We start from the raw sequence: 19,764 nt of genomic DNA, 5'->3' as shown, positions 1-19,764 counted from the left end.
AACAGTGTTGAGTTACAGATCTACGTAAATGCTCAATAGCATATTTTTGAAAATGTTGTATGTTTTGTGATTTCTACCCCCGAAACTATTCCCATGCCAGTAGGGACACACTATTGCAATAGGAAAAGCTATACATATCTTTGTATAAAATAAATAAATAAATAAATAAAATGTTGCATAGACTTGTCGAACATAAAAGGGACCATAAGGATCCATTGATAAATGTATTTCAGTAGTTCCCTGTAGAAATTAAGAGGTAGATATGCTTATACGTGACCGCAGAATTTCCCACCGGACCCTGTAAACAAACCCACCTGCTCAGTTCATTATACATTCCTGCCAAAAGTCAAAGCATCTCATATCAGAAGGGAAAAAATAATAAAATAAAATAAAATAAACTAGGTATTTCAAAGAGAAACAGACGGGCGACTTTTTGTCTTGGACCGTGGAGTTTTCCGGAATCAAATTACAGTTATGCGGCCGGCACCGCAGGGAACGGCCTTTGCTGGATGCATCATGCAGCTCTCCCCAGGCAGATCTGCAAGCAGTGGACACAGCTGAGGAAAATGAAAAATGATTTCTGCCAAAGGTTAGCTGCTATCGTCCTCTCGGCCCATCTCTGCTGGCGCCTGTCACTCTCAATACACCAGCTAACCTGATTCACAGCAAATAAAGACAGAACATATACTGTCTGATTTGGACAGACTGTGCTAAAGGTAAAAATCTAGAGGTAGATTGAGGCAGGCAAACTATATTGCTTTTAAATGTTGTTTATATAGTCCATGCCTTTCCTGCACCCTCATAAACAACAATACAACTGCCTTTCATTTCTGTTTTTATTTAAAGAATCTGTATATTAAGCCTCTTCTGATAAACATACGTTAAGTGGGAGAAATTTAACAAATCTGATGCGATTTCATGTTTTTCTTTCTCTTTTGGAGTGTTATAAGCTATTGGTGCATAAAGAAGATCTGAGAAGTTTCAAAGACTAAAGTCTCAAACCCAAAGAGATATTATTTCTAAAAGTTAAGACTTGTCCAACCCCTCCTAAAACACTTTGTTTAAACACGGACCCACATGTCTACATCAATATGTGTGAAGATCTGCATAACACCACGCAAATGTTCACGTAAAGAAAGGTTTAACTTTTATCCTTGCTCGACTGATATTGGTTTTAGGCCGATATCTTGGAAAGCAGGGGGCCGATAGCCGATATAAAGCAGCTTAAGCAGCTATATATATTTATATATATTTATATATATTCAGCATTTGCTGAAACATATGTGTAACACATTTGGTGTACACCCTGATTAGCCTTTGTCAATTGTGCCACTTTTTGCCAAAGGGGGACGACATTTGGTTGGCACTGTTTGGGCCATATTCACTATTTACCACATGGGCCACCTGTTGTTATATTCAGATTACACATTGCCTACAGAGGCCCACATGTGATTTGATAAATTTGGGCAATTTTTGCTATGTTACACGTGGGCTACTTCAGGCTTACATCCATTTTGTACGGGCAATAAAAAGGCCACCAGTGTCATATAATTGCCTTAGGGCAAGAAAGCACAAATACCAAAGAGGTCATTTTCCAAGGTGGGAGGTTTTAAAAGGAAAGTTTGCAGTCTAGCGACCAAGAGGGAAGTCAGACTTGACAGACAGATATTTGTTACTAATATCCTCTGTTCTGCCAGACACAGTTCTCTATTCTCTTAGATCAACACCTGGCACTGGGAAAGAGAGAGCAAAGGAAACAAGGCTGTCTCCATCTGTGTGATTACTTATGAATAAAACTCATCCTGCATTATAAATGTCTGTTTGCTACACAGAATAAATTCAGTCTCTGAATTGCTTCCTCTGGATATAATTTTTCACGTTTCCTTCACTTATATGTAAGGGATTATTGCATTTTTCTAAAATAACTCCAGCATCCTTGGCTGACTCTTACAAATGCAACCCACAATGAAGTACATATATTTTAGTATAGAACCAATTACCACAACAAGTAGCTACCAGTAATTTGTACACACTGGTGTAAAAAAATATTTTAAATAGGAAAAAGCTATTATAAGCTTTCTCTCTATTATTATTATTTTTATTATTTACTATTTGCAAGGATATTATTGAGAGAACAGGGATGAAGAAATGGAGCAGGACTGATTTTTATTCCTTAAAGTGCACCAATATTTGCATGCCATCCTACTGTTTTTAAGCTCCAGGGTTAATAACAAGATGTTCACTTTGTTGGTGTGGATCTATTCATTAATTAAAAAAATCATTTATACACTGTCTCGAACATACAGTACCTCTTCTATAATAAGCATGTTTAAGTTCTGAATTAAAACTGAATTTAAAACATAAATAAAATAGGCCTTTTATCTATTTATTTATTTGTATTAAATATTGATTCATGTGTGTACATAAGGGTGATAATTCTATTTATTACTAGCAAGGGTGGGAGGGAGTGAGGAAAGAAAGAAAGAAAGAAAGAAAGAAAGAAAGAAAGAAAGAAAGAAAGAAAGAAAGAAAGAAAGAAAGAAAGAAAGAATGTTTTTTGTATCTGCACCTGATTTGAGTAAACCCGGACACAGACAGAGCTTAATCTGAAAGTTTGTACAGATTAAATGAACGCACAATTTTAAATGAAACTCTGCTCCCCATACAGCAAATATGCCTTTTATAATTAATAAAACTATTAATTTTATTAAAAAAATGTCTTTTATTTTATTACAATATATACACGGAACAAAATTATGAACGCAACACTTTTGATTTTGGCCCCATTTTTCATGAGCTGAACTCTTGTACACAAAAGGTCTATTTCTATTAAATATTGTTCACAAATCTGTCTAAATCTGTGTTAGTGAGCACTTCTCGTTTGCCTAGATAATCCATCCACCTCACAGGTGTGGCATATCAGGATGCTGATTAGACAGCATTATTATTGCACATGTGTACCTTAGGCTGGCCACAATAAAAGGCCACTCTAAAATGGGCAGTTTTACTGTATTGAGGGGTCCGAAAACTAGTCAGTATCCGGTGTGACCACCATTTGCCTCAATCAGTGCAACACATCTCATTTGATTTGCTGGTTTCGGTTCAGATGTGTTTATTTGGTGGTTGGAGTTAAAGTCTACAGGACACCGGTCCTCCAGGATCAGGACTGAAATCCCCTGATATACTGCCTTCACTGCACACTCCTAATAGACACTGGCATCATGAGCACTCAATCACAGAAGGGTTTTTTCACATTTACTGGTGCACATCTAGTCACCAGAAAAGTCTTTTTAAAGTCTCAAACATAAGAAAGGGAGACACATCCACTGAGTGCCACGGTCACTCACAAATGCAAGTACTGCGCTGTAAAACAAAGCTTAAGTTCAGTACAGCATTCTCTGTCTAAATCCTGTTACAGTCAGTGGTACAAGAGCTATGAGGGGGTAAAAATATGAAAGCGACCACTAGCTCTAATGTTTATCATTCTCTCGAGGAGCAGCAGCCATGTTTCTGATTCTTCATCTTTATCTAAACTATTAGCGGAGACTTATACTCTCATCTGGAGGAAGGGGGTAAAAAATGACGAGTCCTGGCCCTCTGATAAAAATGTTAACTGGGTGAGTGTCAGTGAGATGGATTGTGCGCTGTCAGGGAGAGCAGGAACATGAGAATACATTGATATTTCTCATTATGTTTCCATCTCCCCTGTCTTTGTTTTTCCTCTTAAGCTCTGGCGCGGAGGAAGGAGGTCCCGACGATAAATCACGCCCCAAATAACAACCGAGCCGCCCCTGCCCCCAACCGCTATGCCAAATATGATCGCCTACTCACTGTTCCGCCATACTTAGCAAGAAAGAGCCATCGATAATGATATAATGAACAAAGCTATCAAATGACATCGGTGTAAAAAAAGTATAGAGAGTAGAAAAGAGAGAAAGTATGAGACACTTGGTTTCAAAGTGTCTAAGCTCCTCATCCTATAAAATGATAATCTCATCGAAATTGAGAGAAGTAGATAATGAAATGAAGGGGGAAATCTGTGAGATAAAAAAAAACATTCAGAGATATATATATATATATAAGTGTTCAGTGGCATATTCAGAGCAGAAGAGCTTTGGACCGAATATATGAAGACTTAATGTCTGAAACTTTGAAATGAACACTTTTGACTAAAACTAGTGACGCCACATGAACCAATATGTGTCTTAATTAGGAATTTACACATTTTTGATGCCAATGTCCCCAAATATGACAACCCTCTTTCTGAAATTTAGTAAATGTTGGTCCAAAGTATGTTATATAAAGTTAACTTTGAGCTACCTTATTTTCGGGACTATAAGTCCCACTTTTTTTTCATTGTTTGGCTGGTCCTGCGACTTATAGTCAGGTGCGATTTATTTATCAAAATTAATTTGACATGAACCAAGAAAAATGAACCAAGAGAAAACATTACCGTCTACAGCCACGAGAGGGCGCTGAAAACATAGAGAGAAATCAATAAGAACCTTGTTTACTTTCCTTTAGCATGGAATTGGCTGTTTGACAAATGAATATTTGGTTAACCTGTTCGGAAAGCTGTCTGTTTTATTTCAATTATGTTTGTTGCCACTAGTGGGTATAATTTCCAATCTTTTCATAATTAGGTTCCCCTTCCCTCCTTTTTCTGAGCAATAGATTTAATTTAGATTTCTAGAGATACCTGTGCAGAATCCAACTGTCCTCTGCTAGATTGGCAGGCGTGTGATTATAATCCTCACTTTGACGGTTTAATATCTCCTCATTAAGTAGCCCCGTGGAGAGTGCCTATTCTGTTCCCTAGACATGTGGCTCTGCTCTTGACAGCAAAACCATTAAAAGTAAGTAGTCAAAAAAAATTGCAGAAGGCTGTTTTTACTGTACAGATTTAAAATGGCTTTATTTTCACAATCATTGCAGTGCAGCCAGAATATTATGAATCTAAATGATGACTGAATGCTAATTTATCAAATTAGATTTTAGATTTGAAACTGGAGTTTAATGTAACAATAAACAGGTAAAATTAAAAAGCTTACTCTTATTAAATAATTTGTTAAGTATCGTCATCTGTTAAATTTTGTGACATTGATGTGATGTTGATTTGAAACCCAAAAGACAAAAAATAGTATTCCACTGATCAGTAAATGGTTCATAACCTTTTAAGAACCCTAAAAACGGTTAAAAATTATGATTTCAAAGCCTAAACTCTCATGGTAGTCTTTCAGATTTACAACTGTTAAAGTGCAATGCTTTTGTCTGTCTTCTCATGATTAAAAAAGGTCACAACACTCATTTCTGAAAACCACTGACCTTTATGCAGAGGATGATTTTTTGTTGTTGTTGTTTGTTTTGGGTTTTTTCTTCATGAGCATGGTGGCATCTTTTAACACACCATTTAGCAAATTACCATGTAATGCATTAGGGATGAGAAATGAGAGACAGCAAACAAATAAAGTCCTGTTTCTTAGAATCAGTCCAGCATCAACATCCAGCGTTCTCAATGATCAGGTTGCAGCAGTTAACAGCTTATTGGAGGGGAAGATTATTAAAGAATAACTTAAAACTATTGCTCCTTACTCAAAGCTATTTGATGACTTTAGAAAATGGGGAATATAGAGCATTCGAGAGTCGAATATAATTTTATGATGGATGAATAGTGTCCTGTGTCTGCTTGGAAACTTTAAAGCTTCAGTCTCTATTCACTTTGACTGCATTTAAAAGAGTGACCAGCATAGCTCTTTAAAATTTCGAAGCAAGAATATGGATTGGGAATAATTTGTGTGTGACTAAATAATGCTAGGATTTTAGTTTTCAGTAAACTATCCCTTTAAGTGGTTTGAAATGAGAATAAACTGCTTTCTACTGCCATTTGATTGATTGACAAGAAAAGTAAAAGAGAAAAATATAAAGATTGCAATAAAGAAATAAAGGGAAGAAGTGAAGGGAAGAAAAAATCACAACAACACAAGTGTGGTAAACAGCGATAGCCTTTTCTTTGGCAAGGTGACACTGCAAAGGAAAATGGAAATGTCATAAAGTACATCAGACAGAGCGGGAGCACAAGAGCTTCAGTAAAAACTGTATCTTTCACACAGGAGCTGTCAGGCTCTTTATGATCGCACTGTGCATCTACTATAGCACGTCACATTGTTTCACTAAAGTGACAAATAAAACCACACACTGGAGTCCCATTGTTAGCCGTGCTGGATAAACAACCCTAACTGTTATGGCTGAAGTTGTGCTGCTTGTGTTTGGGAAAAGGCCTGTGCAGAACTGAAGGAATAGGAAGCTGTAAGGGCTGAAGGAAAAATATCAAATTATCTATAGTTCAAGCATAGATGTTAAAGCTGAAGTGTGCAGCTGCGGCAGAATTACAAACATAATAGTCACGTTCCTGAATTCTCCCCACATCTAAGCCTAGATATATTCCACAGCATATCACCAAAACTCCATTTAGTTGTTCTTGTAGCATGCATGCAAAATCAACACTGACCAGCGTAATCTGATACAGAAACCAATGGTTGTGATGAGCAGTCTGATCAATCCTTTTGTGTGTGTGTGTGTGTGAGACTATTCCAAGCAGGTTAGTAGAACGGCTACTTTTAGTTTGTTAATCCACAACCCCCAACACTGATTTCTTATGCAGACTCTTGAGAAATGCTCCAAGACAAGCAATTCATCCTAAGGAGATCATTCTACATACATAGGAGCGAGGATTCAGATTAATGTTCTATCTATCTTTATGCAAAAGATGTTCCCATTTTGGGAGGGGGGGGGGGGGGGTGGATTGTCATATTGGTCATACCATATGGTTAAAATATATTGTACAGTCAAGTCATTGAACCCAGATTTCCTAAATCCATCAAATAAATAAATGTTAAAATAGGGGTTATGGCATTTGTAGATATCAGTGTTTAGTGTTTTCCTGTCAGCAATCAATTTAAATATTTGTGATTATTATTTGTGCGGTTTTGATTGTTTCCACTTTGAATACATATTATAATTTGAGATTTAAGTATGCACTTTCAAAACAATGCCAAATGCTATTCACCTAATTGTATTTCCATAAGAGCAGGAGTGGCCATTTGTAAAAAGTACTGGCATCCAGATTCATCTGCTTACAGCAATTTTTAGCTTTACAAAAAAGCACATTCTGTTGCTTGATATTGCAAACTGGTGTCTTACATCCACTCTCCTGCCACTTACTAATACAACAGCAAGAAACATGGCCTGGCAGGGACCTGCTTGAAAACATTTCTTCGCTAATCTTCAGTAGCAGTGGGATGCTAAAATCCTGTCGCCTCTTAAATAGGCTTTATGAGACAGCAAATGAATCTAGTTTAGCTTATGAAACATTTAACAGGGTAAGGTAAGTGGAGACAACCCTCACTTATTATTTATAGGAAGACAAAAACAGCCTAGAGGGGGAAAAATCTTACTCATTTACAGTGGAGGTCACTGAACATACAGCCAAAACTCCACAATAACCCTCATGACTACTTGCAAATTAAAAAACAAGCTAATTTATCATGCACCAGTCGAGCACTGTTGACGAGGCCCTTCATTTCTCTCCAAGCACTTCTGGGAGAGATAAAAAGCAAGGCTTATAAATGGGTTGAGTGGAATATTCATATTAACCTTTTAGTAAAAATTATAATAGTAAACCTGTTTCAGTCAATGCAGTCTGAGCCGGAAAGAGAATCGATTAGTTTGTCTCATGAGTCTTCAGGTTTTTCGAGTCGGTCATTCATCATGTGACAGACCCATAAGCTTTAACCTATGCAGTCTGAAAGAGAGTCAGAAAGAGACTTCATAATAATAATAATAATAACCAACTCTTTATTACCTTTGTTACAACATTCAGTGTATGAAGAAATAAACATCAGGACAGAAATTCACACATTTATAAACTGTTAGAAGTAAAGCTACATTTTGAGACTAGAAACCTGAAACTAGAAACGACTTACACCTGAAAACTTGTCAGATAAGAGGTAAGAGGTGAGCTAATAAACTGAAGACCCAGGTAAATAACTAATTGATATTTTCTGTTTCTGATAGCATTATAGTTTTGTATTGTTTATAGCATGATCAGCGTTTGCATAAGTACTAGCAGTAACACATAACATTTTAATTATATTTGATTATAAACATATTTGATGAACAAAATTTATGAAACGACTCAAAAAAAAAGATTCATTCATTTTGCTGAATGAGCCTCAAAGTTCACAGTCGGTAAAATGATCCGAACTTCTCATCACTACTGCATTGCTGTTTTGGACTTTATTGACTATTGTCATTTTTAGTTAAAAACATTTAAACTATCCATCAAAATATCTTCTTTTGCGTCACACAGGAAACAGAAACCCATTCATGTTTGGAATTACAGTACGCAATGTTAGTTTTGGGGTGAGCTAAACCATAAAAATGTTACTTGCATTATCACAGTATATAGTTAATTGCACTGTCAGAAAGTGTGATAATTTGTAGTACATGAACTGGAAGATGTAGGACACTTGAACCTCACCTCATCATAGATGCTGTCATTCTTCTTAAATTCTCCAGCCTTCCTCGGAAGCACGTGAACGTGGACATGCTGTAACAACAAGGAGAAGAGAGAAACGGCTTATTTAAAAACTTTCATTCAGCAAAGCTGAGGTCACTGTCAGAGAAAGTAAGGACTGGTATGATCTACCACTTCCTTCATTACAACACTGTCTTCTGTCTTCTTTTAAATCAGGCAAGAGTTACTGTAAATTCCAGCAAGTGTGCATCCATAAACCTACAAGACTATTACTTTTTAGGCTCTTAAAACTTAAATTAACTTTGTCAGATGTCCTAGACAAATTCCCTTCTGCATTATGTTTTCACAAACTTGGCCATCTGCTTGGTTAGTTTGTAAAATTGTGTTTTTCTTGGGTGCATATTAGCAACATCATTTGAGTCCCGGTAGAACACAGTCTGTTTTAATGAACAAAACATTTGGTTGTGTGTACACAGTGCCTACCTGTCAGCCTACTCTGCAGTGTCTGCACTTTTTTTTTATTGTTTTATTTATTTATTTTATTTTGGAGGGCTGGGCGTATTGTATTGGGCAACAAAATTATGTACATTCGATTTGATTTGATTTATTTTGTCTAGAACAAAACTTAGTAAAGTAATGTGGTGTGATCAACAATGTCAAGTTATGTAACAAATATGAAAAGGAAATTACATCATAGAGGGGACCCTTGAAAAAATACTTAACTTGAAAAATATTATAAAAAATGAAAACATTTTTGATGTGAACATTCACATATATTAAAACTGTAACAGAAAAATATGTACATAAATATTTTTTTACTTGATGCTTATACAGTTCCACATGGCATTTTTAGAAACGGAGGCTCCTCAGAAAAACATGCTTCTACTAACATGTTTGTTAAAACAACAACAACAAAAACATATACATACAATTCACTGCACTTCCATCTGAAATCAACACTAGGGAGTAAAATTGCTGCAAATTGTATTTTTTTTTTTTTTTACTCAAATAATGATTGGGGGCAAATCATTGAATAAAGGGTAATTTTGTGTGCACTGTACTGTTATGACCTCAAAGTACTTTTGCCTTAGTGCGTGATTCGTAAACTAATGAATTGTGATGTTTCCATCACATAACCAGCTTCAAATGTAAATGTATTCAAATTACGGGTTTAGTGAGGGTTGCATGTTATTTTTAAATTATTAACCTCACAGCAATTTTTCATTTTCCTTCACAAAACATACTTTGATGTTAATTCAACTAATTTAAAAGATTCATTCATTCATTTTTGCACAGTTCTTTCAGAAAGGGTTTTCAAGGTCTTTCTCTACCTCACTGAAACCTAAAAAATTATATATATATATATATATATATATATATATATATATATATATATATATATATATAAAATCCATTTTTGTTTCACATTTGATGATCAAAAATGGAAAGGAACTGGTTTCAATGGAATTTCTATTGATGTAAAACTGTCGCTGTTCTCTGAAGTTCTCATATATATATATATATATATATATATATATATATAGTGACGGAGTGAGGAAGCACACGACACGAGGGTCAAGGTAAGTTCCACGAAGGGTGGATTTTATTAAGGTGGTGTAGGGAAAAATAGCCAACGTGAGGGGTTTTCCGGTGCTCAGTGCTCAGCCTTCTCTTCCTCCTTTGGTGCGCAGTGCTGTGTGGGTCCGTGAGGTCCGTGTCTTTAGCGGGCTGGTGGTCACACGCTGCTGTCTGGATGGGAAACACAGATAATTGTTAGGTGAGTCTTCTGGAGACATTTCTCCCCTCTGTGTTAGACAACGCTGCTTATAAAGCCTGGTTCTGATGGGTTGCAGGTGTGACCGCTCAGCACGTAATGAGCAGGTGCAGGTGTGTCTGCTCTGTTTCCAGGGCGACGCTGATGAGAGCTTGGGCCACGCATCACAATATATATATATATATATTAATGTTACACAGTAAAATGGATGCCCGTCGCCATCTTCCCCAAGTAGTTTTTAACGTATTATCATTTGCTATTATTGTTTTTGAGCGTTCTGCATGAAGACAAGTGACATGACAGTGTAATGTGGACAGCATACATAAAAAACCTGGAAAAAGAAAAGAGCAGGTGCAGAGTGTCAGGGTGCGTACTAGACAGAGTACTCAGAAGCAGAGTAGAGAAAAGGAGAATCTTTATTCTCACCACAAAACACAAAATAACATAAACAATAATAACATGCTCTGGCGCACACAAAGATCTCCGAGCTGGCCGGCACACTGCGGACCACTCGCGCTGCCGGATCTCCGAACTTCGGATCCTTAGACTGGAAAACAGAAGGTGAGACTGAGACTTGGAACCATATAAAACATGGGCAAAGACAAAACAATCTACTCACGACGACAGACAGAAAAGCAGACACATATAAGGGAGTGGGGGAACGAGCGACAGGTGGGGAAGAATCAGCTCGTGATCTGCACAACCCCACCACGATCAGTGCTGATTGCCCAGACCATAAGCTACCAAACAGACAGGACAACACAGACGGCAGGGGAAGCTGAGACGGCACCCTGCACCATAACATAGAGAAGATATGATTTGTGATATGATATCTCCTTAAAAATGTATGTGAAGTTTAAATGAACATGGTTTCATGTCAAAGCCTATTGTAATTACTTTGTCTAGTCAGCAAGACTCTGTCTTTAGCCCGACATAAACCAAAACTACAGGTAAACAAACAAACAATATTATCATGTGTCATCCAAACCGTCAATGATTTGGTGTCTTTTGCACGGTGCTGAACTTTACCAGGGTAAAATAACCTAATTACAGTGCTTTTTAATCCATTTTTCATTAGTCTGTTGTGATAAACAGCTCGGGCTTGGTGAATAAGTATTTATAAATGTTACAAACAACATAACATGTTTGGAGTCATCTGCTTTGTTGCAATGCATTTTCTATTTAATGAGACCATTTGCATAATGTCTGCATTATTAAACTCATCTACCCTGAGGAAAGTATGAATAAACAGCACAACACACACAGACACAAAACCATTTCATCAAGAAGACTGTTTAGAGGCCGCTTAACATGGAGAAGGAAAGCTCAGACCAGAGCGAGATGCAAAGGGCCACCAACTGAATATTGGCAAACATTGGAAAGATAAAATGGGCCATTTTAAGAGCAAAGTGACAAGGTGCAGTGAAATACAGACAAGACTATGGGGTCAAAGTCTGACGAGTGATGAAGGTCGTGTGACCGAAACGTTGGTGTGATTAAAATTTTAATTTGCAAGTTAAGATAGTGTGCGGGAGTTCCTTATATGTTGATGCGACCCACCTGGTCTTTATTTTCTACGCACCTATCACTTACAGGTGTGCGATGGAGTTCGTTCACTAATGCATTTTTTATATAAAATTATTCAATTCAAAACAATTCAGTGTAGTAAAAATTTTTCAAAGCCCAAAGGGTCTTCTTTCTTATTATTTTCTCAAATTATTTGTGTAAGACACTGAAGTAAGGAACTGTTGCAATTTTAAATTATGTAGCCTTATATATATAAATGCATAAAATCAGTCCTGGAGCAATCTAGAAAAAGTAATGGGTTGAAAGTTTCTATTTCAAATCTGAAGAAGATACCATGAAAAATTAGATTCCTGCAACCATTTTTCCCAGACCGTGTTTAGCCCCCCACCCCCCAAATATAAAAAAATATATATTTACCAACTGTATTGAAGGGTCCTACAAACTATTTTAGTCATTAAACATACCACTGCATAGTTTTTTTTTTATTAATTTTTTATTATAAAATAATAGACAGACACCATCATATAAGTGATTTCTTTGAGCACTAGAAAGATACAAAAATAATAATTTGAGTAAGACATTTTTTTTTTTTTAAAGGTTTACCTTTGTATGCCAATTACAGTAAATCCTGAGATTGCTAGAAATGCAGCATTTACAATGAATTCCGTCATAATAACTCAATTATCACGTGCTGATGGCCAGTTATAGAGATGGTACTAATACAAATGTGCATAGAGTCAATAAATCACTCTATTCATATAGATGGCGTTCACATCGATAGCTGTGATTACACAGTAATAGCAAGACGATTTGTGCTCAAACAGATGGTAATCATGCAGATACAGTCACATTCAACATAAAACACAATCACACATATATGAAAACTGTTGAAAAATAAAACAAGATCGCTAAGTTCCACTTCCATCAGGTGACAGGTGCGTCACAGCGCTCGTCACGAGCCGTCACAAGAGATCGCCAGAATTCAAATAAACAATCTTTAAATTTTTTTTTAGTGGATGGTCTCATTCTCTTTGTGACACTGTACGCTACAAAACAATGCCGCTACTACCAAGATGCAGTTTCTGAGTTATTCCATAACGGACACAAACTTTACTGTCCCTGAAAAACTGAAACATAAACAAATGAATTACCATCCATATTACAGCGTTATTGCTTAGTTGGACTAAACATGCTCCATGAGATTTTGTTTAGTGGACCGTTACCTTCCTAACTAAACCAAGATTTACAGCTGTGGATGTGTTTATGACTCATTATTACGACAAATCTGGTATGTACTGCATTTTCATTTAGTCAAATGTTGAGGATGGTCCTCGAGCGAATTTCACCGCCTTCGTGAAGTGGACACTGGTGCTCTCCGTTCCCCACCAGTTCCCAGGGACTGATCCCCAGTGACACTCCCGACCCAGAGCCCAGCCCTCCATCTCCACAGGGTATTGAGCATAAACCCAAGCACACCGATGACGGAGAGCCAGAGCCCCACGCATCAGACCTGGTGCGACAGCCAGCTACAATGCCCACCACAAGGTAGAGAGCTGCAGACGTTGTGAGTGCGAAGTAGACTCCGCCCCCTGCAACTCGGCTGAGGGTGAGCCGAGTATGGAGCACCAAAAGGTCCAAAATGAGGAGGTGATCTTATAAATTGGGAATCTAAACCTGGAGGTTGAACTGCCCCCTCTCCTCTCTCCATTGTCTCTGCTGGTCCCATTCAGCCCTCCTTCATCCTTGGCTTAAGATCATCCAGTGCCTGCTCCTAGAAAGTTTCCTCCAGTGCCTGCTCCTAGAAAGTGTCCTCCAGTGCCCCCCAGTACTTGCTTCTATAAGATGTCCTCCAGTGCCTTTTGCTAGAAAATATCCTCCAGTGCCTGCTCCTAGAAAGTGTCCTCCAGTGCCCACTCCTCGAAAATGCCACCCACCTACCTGCTCCATCCTCCTCAACCACTTTCATATGGCAGCCCCTCTACTCACCCTCAGCCCACCATCTATGCAGTGTGAGCCCCGCAGGGTGGCCATCCTCCAGCGTCGCCGTGGCCCGAGTCTCCCTCACCTCCACCTCCAGCCTTTGAGGCCCAGACTCGGCCTGGCCCATAGTCCCAGCGGATCCACCACCACCTCCACCATCAACCATCAATCTATCAGCTTCACCGGGCTCCCTCGTCCTTCTGGCTCCACCTTGGTCGGGCGTCGGCCCACCATAGCCTCTGGACTCTTCTCCACTGGCTACACCTAGTTGCTTCATTCCACCTGCTCCATTGTTCTCCTTCCTCCCACCAGCTACACCTTGGTCCTCAGTCGCTCTGGCTTTGACACAGATCTCTGGATCTCCGCTTTGGTCACCAGAGCCCTCGGCTCCACCCTGGCCCCCGGATCCTCGACATCTTGTGGCTCATTGGCTCTCTGTCTCCGCTCTGGTTCCTCCTCCACCTGCTCCAGCCTTCTCCCAAGCTCCCACCTATGCCTTCTCTTGTTGTTGCCTACGGTGCAAGGACGCACCTTCTGGGAAGGGGGTGAAATGTCATGATTATGGACCTGTCTGTGTAGGCCCCATTTGACCTAGTTTCTGTCTCCAGTGGTTTTGTTAATTTGATTCCAGGTGTCTTGTTTCTTCCCCATGTGTTCCATGTCCCTGTTGATTTAGTCATTCCATACACCTGTGTTTTATCCTGCCTTTAAAAACCCTAGTCCTGTTGTCCATGTTGGATTTACTCCAGTGTTGGATTAATATAGACATTATGATTATGCTTGGCTCCGTGTTCCTTCCAGCAGTGTGTAGAAGCATTTATGTTTACCATAAATATTTGTAGTATATTCAGCAGTGCAGTATTACATTCTATTGCATTTAAGTATAAGAAATTTGTAAACACTATAAAATATTATGATAACATTTTAATATTTTAAAGATGATTTATGTAAAAAGTTATCTTTTTAAAAGAGTAAACTTTAAAATATATACATATATTTTTTATGTGTACATATATTTTTGTATTTTCTCACAAGAGTGTACACTTTGAAATTTAGTATAATATGTCTTATTGTGATTTTTATTATTTCTATTCAGATTTTTCTCTATGGTTCAAGACATACAGTTCTTTCAGTTTCAGAGGTTTTTATCCTCACACCTCATCAAGTTGGAAATTTTGATTTGAACTAAACTTAGAATACAGTTCGTCATGCTTAATTTCCAAAATAAATAAATAAAACATTCTACAACTTCAACCAACTTTTACTGATACAAAGTGCCTGCTCTTCTAATTAAAACAGATGTCTTTTAATAAGCTTCTGACGATGAACAAATGTGCAAAATAGCCACACTGCTATTTATATTGTTTAGGTTAAATCCAGTCAGACAAGTAGACAAATGTATTTTGTCACCAACAGCTGGCCTCCAATTAAGACATAAGGTCAAAAGCAACGGAGGCTCACAGCCCAAACTACCTATTAGAGGAACAGACATCTTTCTCAGTCATCCACCAGCATTACATTGGCTCAAATCTTAGTATACTGCCTTGCTGGAAATCATTTTAGGTCATTATTGGCATGCTGTCAACACAAATACCATCTCAAAATTATAGGTACTGAATGTGATGCCGTCTAATATGACTAATTTTTGGCCAAAATGTAAGGCAATCTCAGAAAACACTGGACAAGAGCTCAGTCAAAAATAAAAATAAAATAAAAATAAAAAGACTAATTCAGTTCATCTTGGGGGTTTATGGACATATTTTAAAACTGGTGGCCTTCTCATGAGGTGCTGCTTAAGAAACATATCTTACTATTACAAATGTTAAAAGCGTTTGCCATTCATATTGAATTTAATGTGTGTGTGTGTGTGTGTGACAATGACTAAATTAATGCATTAATTATTATTATTAGTGGTGGTAGCATAAGAGCAGCACTATGGAACCTTGTTTTCGCAAAGGAATAAAGCAAATGAATGGAATTGAAAGATTTCAGCTCAGAATTGTGTTGGAGGAAAAAGTCAGAACTGTGAGATAAAAATTCACAGTTAGATGTTATATATTGAATTGTATTCATGTGGCAGAAATGGACTTCCGCACAGCACACTTTGGTTCTTACATGAGAATTTTTAATTAAATAAAATAAAATATTAAATAAAATAAAAACATTCAGTAAAGGCATTTGGTAAACATTCTGCATTTAGCAAGGCTGTCTGTTGGCACATGATAATGGTCCTATACTAGGATCCGAAAAGCAAACAACACTTCTGAACCAGAAATCTTTAGAACGGACATCCTAACTCACAAATGATGATGTAACAAGTTAGAAATCCATCATAAATGGCAAGCCCTTGTTTAGAACAGTCCAAACACAACTCAGTTATGCTGGTAATGATGAATATGCTCAGGAGTTTTTAACTCAGAAGCATCACACACTGCAGGCAAGATAAATAACCATGTGAAGCAAGACAAATGACTAAAGTCAGTCCTCAGTTTGCTGTTAGAGTATACAGAAACCCAATTTTACCATATGAATACTTAGATCTATCTTCTGTCTTCATATAGCTACAGGCAAAGAGGTTAGTAAAAATGTATTCGTTTCTATAGAGTGCTGCTCCTTTATTCAATCATAGATCCTGTGTTTGTGTATTTTTTTTTTTTTTTATACTGCTGGCATTGAGCTACAGATTGAAATAATATGAGTGATGAATGGAGCCAATGCTTTAGCATAGTGTATGTGCTATAAGAAAGCCATAATCTGTTTTCATAAAAGAACTAGGCAAGGTTCTAATTTTGAGTAACTTAATGTTGGAAATTAGTTTATAAATTATGGAAAGTGTGCTACTTGTGTTTTTTTTTTTTTTTTTTAGGTCCATAGATTCGTACAGTTTTAATAAGAACTGACTTTAGCTTTGTCCAAAATCACTTCCTAGCACCCATATACTGTAGTCTGTTACATAAAGTTTGCCTGAACTTTAGTGAATGATTGTATTCCTTATGGCCTCCATTTCACAGTTTTAAACCCATAATGCCTGATGATTTATAGTATTTTATATCTCGCTGAACAGTATATTGTCCATAATTCAATGTGGAGAGGAGCTAAATGAGAACCAAACTAAACAAATAAATATAAATAGGAAACAGTTTGCAGTATCTTTTGTTCCCTGTCTTTATTTGCAAAAACTATACCTTTTGTACAAAAGTTTGGGATAATGTTGATTCATTTATTATAAAAAAGTAAATATTGTTACTTTTTTTTTGTTTTGTTTTTTTTGTTATGGGATGCAAAACTGACTTTTCAGCATCATTACTTCAGTCTTCACTGTCACATGATCCTTCAGAAATCATGCAGTTCTTTTGAACCTTCTATTTATAAAGGAATTCAGAAAGAAATAAAAAATCATCCATGTTTGGGGAGGGAAACAATCTGATACCATCAGTTATTAAAATGGAACATTAAAAAAAAAAAAAAAAAAAAAAAAAAAAAAAAGGATTAAAAGAGGCTCCACAGAGGCTTTTTTTTTTTTTTTTTTTTTTGTTCACCTGAACACAAGTTCTGTTTGGGGGCATTTTTTTCAAGGCACATCAAATCAGCCTCTAAACTGTCCTGACTGCGAGACTTTGGGGCAATCAATAATTCATGGTGCTTATTTTATACATGACTTAGAAACTGCCAGGCAAGATGGCAGCTGGCCTCTGAGCTGAATTAAAATCCTCACCGTCTGCTTCAAATGAACGATCTTCATCCCAGATCGACTGTAACAGACAAACTTAACCACACTAGAGCTCGGAAAACCTTGGCCAAACTAAAGAACCTGAATTCCATTCTGCAGTGGCGTTGTGGGCAGAGGTAGTGATTTAGAGTGGGTCTTTGGCGGCGAGCTGGAACTCGAGCATTGCCATTAATCGAATGACAGCAATGCTGTTTTTTCTCTGCTGGGGAGGATTGATGTTCCCAGCGTGCTGTGTGGGGCTAATGAGCATGAGGGAGATGAGACGGAGGAGAAAAAGCAACATTAACAACACCAACAAATAGACAAGGAGGACCAACAGCTTCCAAACCCATCCATTAAACACTAGTGAATATTTATGGTGCTTCCCAACATCTTTTCCCCTGTTTTTGCTCTTTTATTCCCCATTTTTGTGCTTAAAAACAGCCTTTCCAAACCAACTGAATTTAGAATTTTATGGCAAGACTCTCAATGAATATAAACTCTAAAATGCCAAATCTACAATAACTAACAAATTAATGGTTGGATGGATGGATGAATGATCCCATTTAGTTTGCTCTAATAATAGCTGCTAATGGCTGCAACTTCATTTTATCCAATTAATTCTGAATTCTGTTTACACAAACCTACCCTGCCAAGTCATGTGACCTCGAGTAAACCAATATGATGACTTCAGTCATACCAATTTGCACAGATGAATGTGGGTAAGTGAGAAGTTCAAGGAAATGTAATTAGCAAGTTGTTGTTGTTTCCTTTTCCTGTAAATATATATATATATATATATATATATATTTTTTTTTTTTCCTGAAATAACTTCAGCTCAACTTTGCAATATATTTTCTGTCAGAATTCTTTGTAAGTTATTATTATTATTATTATTATTATTATTATTATTTTGTTTATTTATTCATTTATTCATTCATTCATTTTTTTGTTTTTTTGTTTTTACCCAGAATGTCTGTTTTTGTTTGAGACTGTTTGATTCCACCCAATACCAATTTACTCAATAGAATTTTAACACCCCGGGTTGCCAGTTGGTGATGAACACAGCATATTGCAGCCATAAAAGCTTTAAAACTTACTGGTTCAGAGATTGCAGATTCAACCCAACCTAAAAGCCTTAGTATCCATCTAAATATCTCTATGGTGAATAAATCAACTCATCAACTTACAGTATATGACTAATCACCTTCTATTGTCAGTTAATCATGTTAAGAATGTCATAAATTTTTTGAAAGACATTCATTGATGATGGAAATGGGAGTGAATGTCTGATTTTGTAGCTTAAATGTGGTCACATTAACCATAGTTTGGCAAATTTTCAACAGTTTTGCAGAAGGGCAAAAAAATCCCCCAAATTCGTATGTCTATTTCCCGCATTGACCAGCAGAAAGCTGCTTGGTTTGATAATGACTTTCCCTTGATGTATGGCTTATTAGGATCGGACAATATTTGGCCAAGATACAACTATTTGAAAATCTGTGGGTGCAAAAAAAATTAAATACTGAGAAAATTGCCTTTGAAGTTGTACAAATGAATTCTTAGCAATGCATATAACTAATCAAAATTTAAGTTTGATATATTAACAATAGGACATTTACAAAATATCTTCATGGAACATGATCTTTACTTAATATCCTAATGATTTTTGTCATATAAGAAAAATCTATCATTTCGACCCATTCAATGTTTTTTTGGCTATTGCCCAAAAAATATACCTCAGCGACTTAAGACTGGTTTTGTTGTCCAGGATCATATATAAGATAGTTAAGTAATTTGCTAGGACACACAAGCAGTGTGTTCCCCAAAAGTTGCAATAAAAACAACACTATCTCACAACCAATTTCGTACGTATTTTACGAGATGGCTTATTCGTATGAATTTGTACGATCTCACTCGTACGATCTCACTCATACGATTGTATACGATTTGTCTAAACCCCAGTGACGGTTAGGTTTAGGGGCGGGGTTAGGTGTAGGTCATTCGTACAAATTCATACGAATTGTGCAACTCGTAAAAATTCGAGTGTGGTCGTACGAATAAGCCACCTCGTGAACAATGTACGAACTGCCGTGAGATCGGGTTGATAAATCCACACCGGGTGGCATCTGAAGGGACTTTTCTGGTGTTTGCTGCTGTAACTTTCCCTCTTTAAATATAACCTTAACCTTAAATTGTCAGCCTGTAATGAATGCTGATTATAGTTGCTGTGATAATATC

The 19,764-nt window shown here is 37.1% G+C and overlaps 1 protein-coding gene across 1 annotated transcript in view; it reads right to left on the bottom strand.

Moving 5' to 3' along the window:
• LOC128022842 (bis(5'-adenosyl)-triphosphatase-like) overlaps positions 1 to 19,764 on the bottom strand; it is a 194,309-nt gene that overhangs the window by 14,834 nt on the left and 159,711 nt on the right. Inside the window, exon 7 of the mRNA XM_052610617.1 lies at positions 8,540 to 8,608. Within this exon, the coding sequence (XP_052466577.1) occupies positions 8,540 to 8,608 (69 nt within the window). The remainder of the gene's footprint in view (positions 1 to 8,539; positions 8,609 to 19,764) is intronic.

The sequence above is a fragment of the Carassius gibelio genome, chromosome A11, assembly GCF_023724105.1.
Source record: "Carassius gibelio isolate Cgi1373 ecotype wild population from Czech Republic chromosome A11, carGib1.2-hapl.c, whole genome shotgun sequence".
NCBI classification, from domain to species: domain Eukaryota; kingdom Metazoa; phylum Chordata; class Actinopteri; order Cypriniformes; family Cyprinidae; genus Carassius; species Carassius gibelio.
Note: the sequence above shows the minus strand (reverse complement) of the source record. Positions and strands in the feature narration are given on the sequence as shown.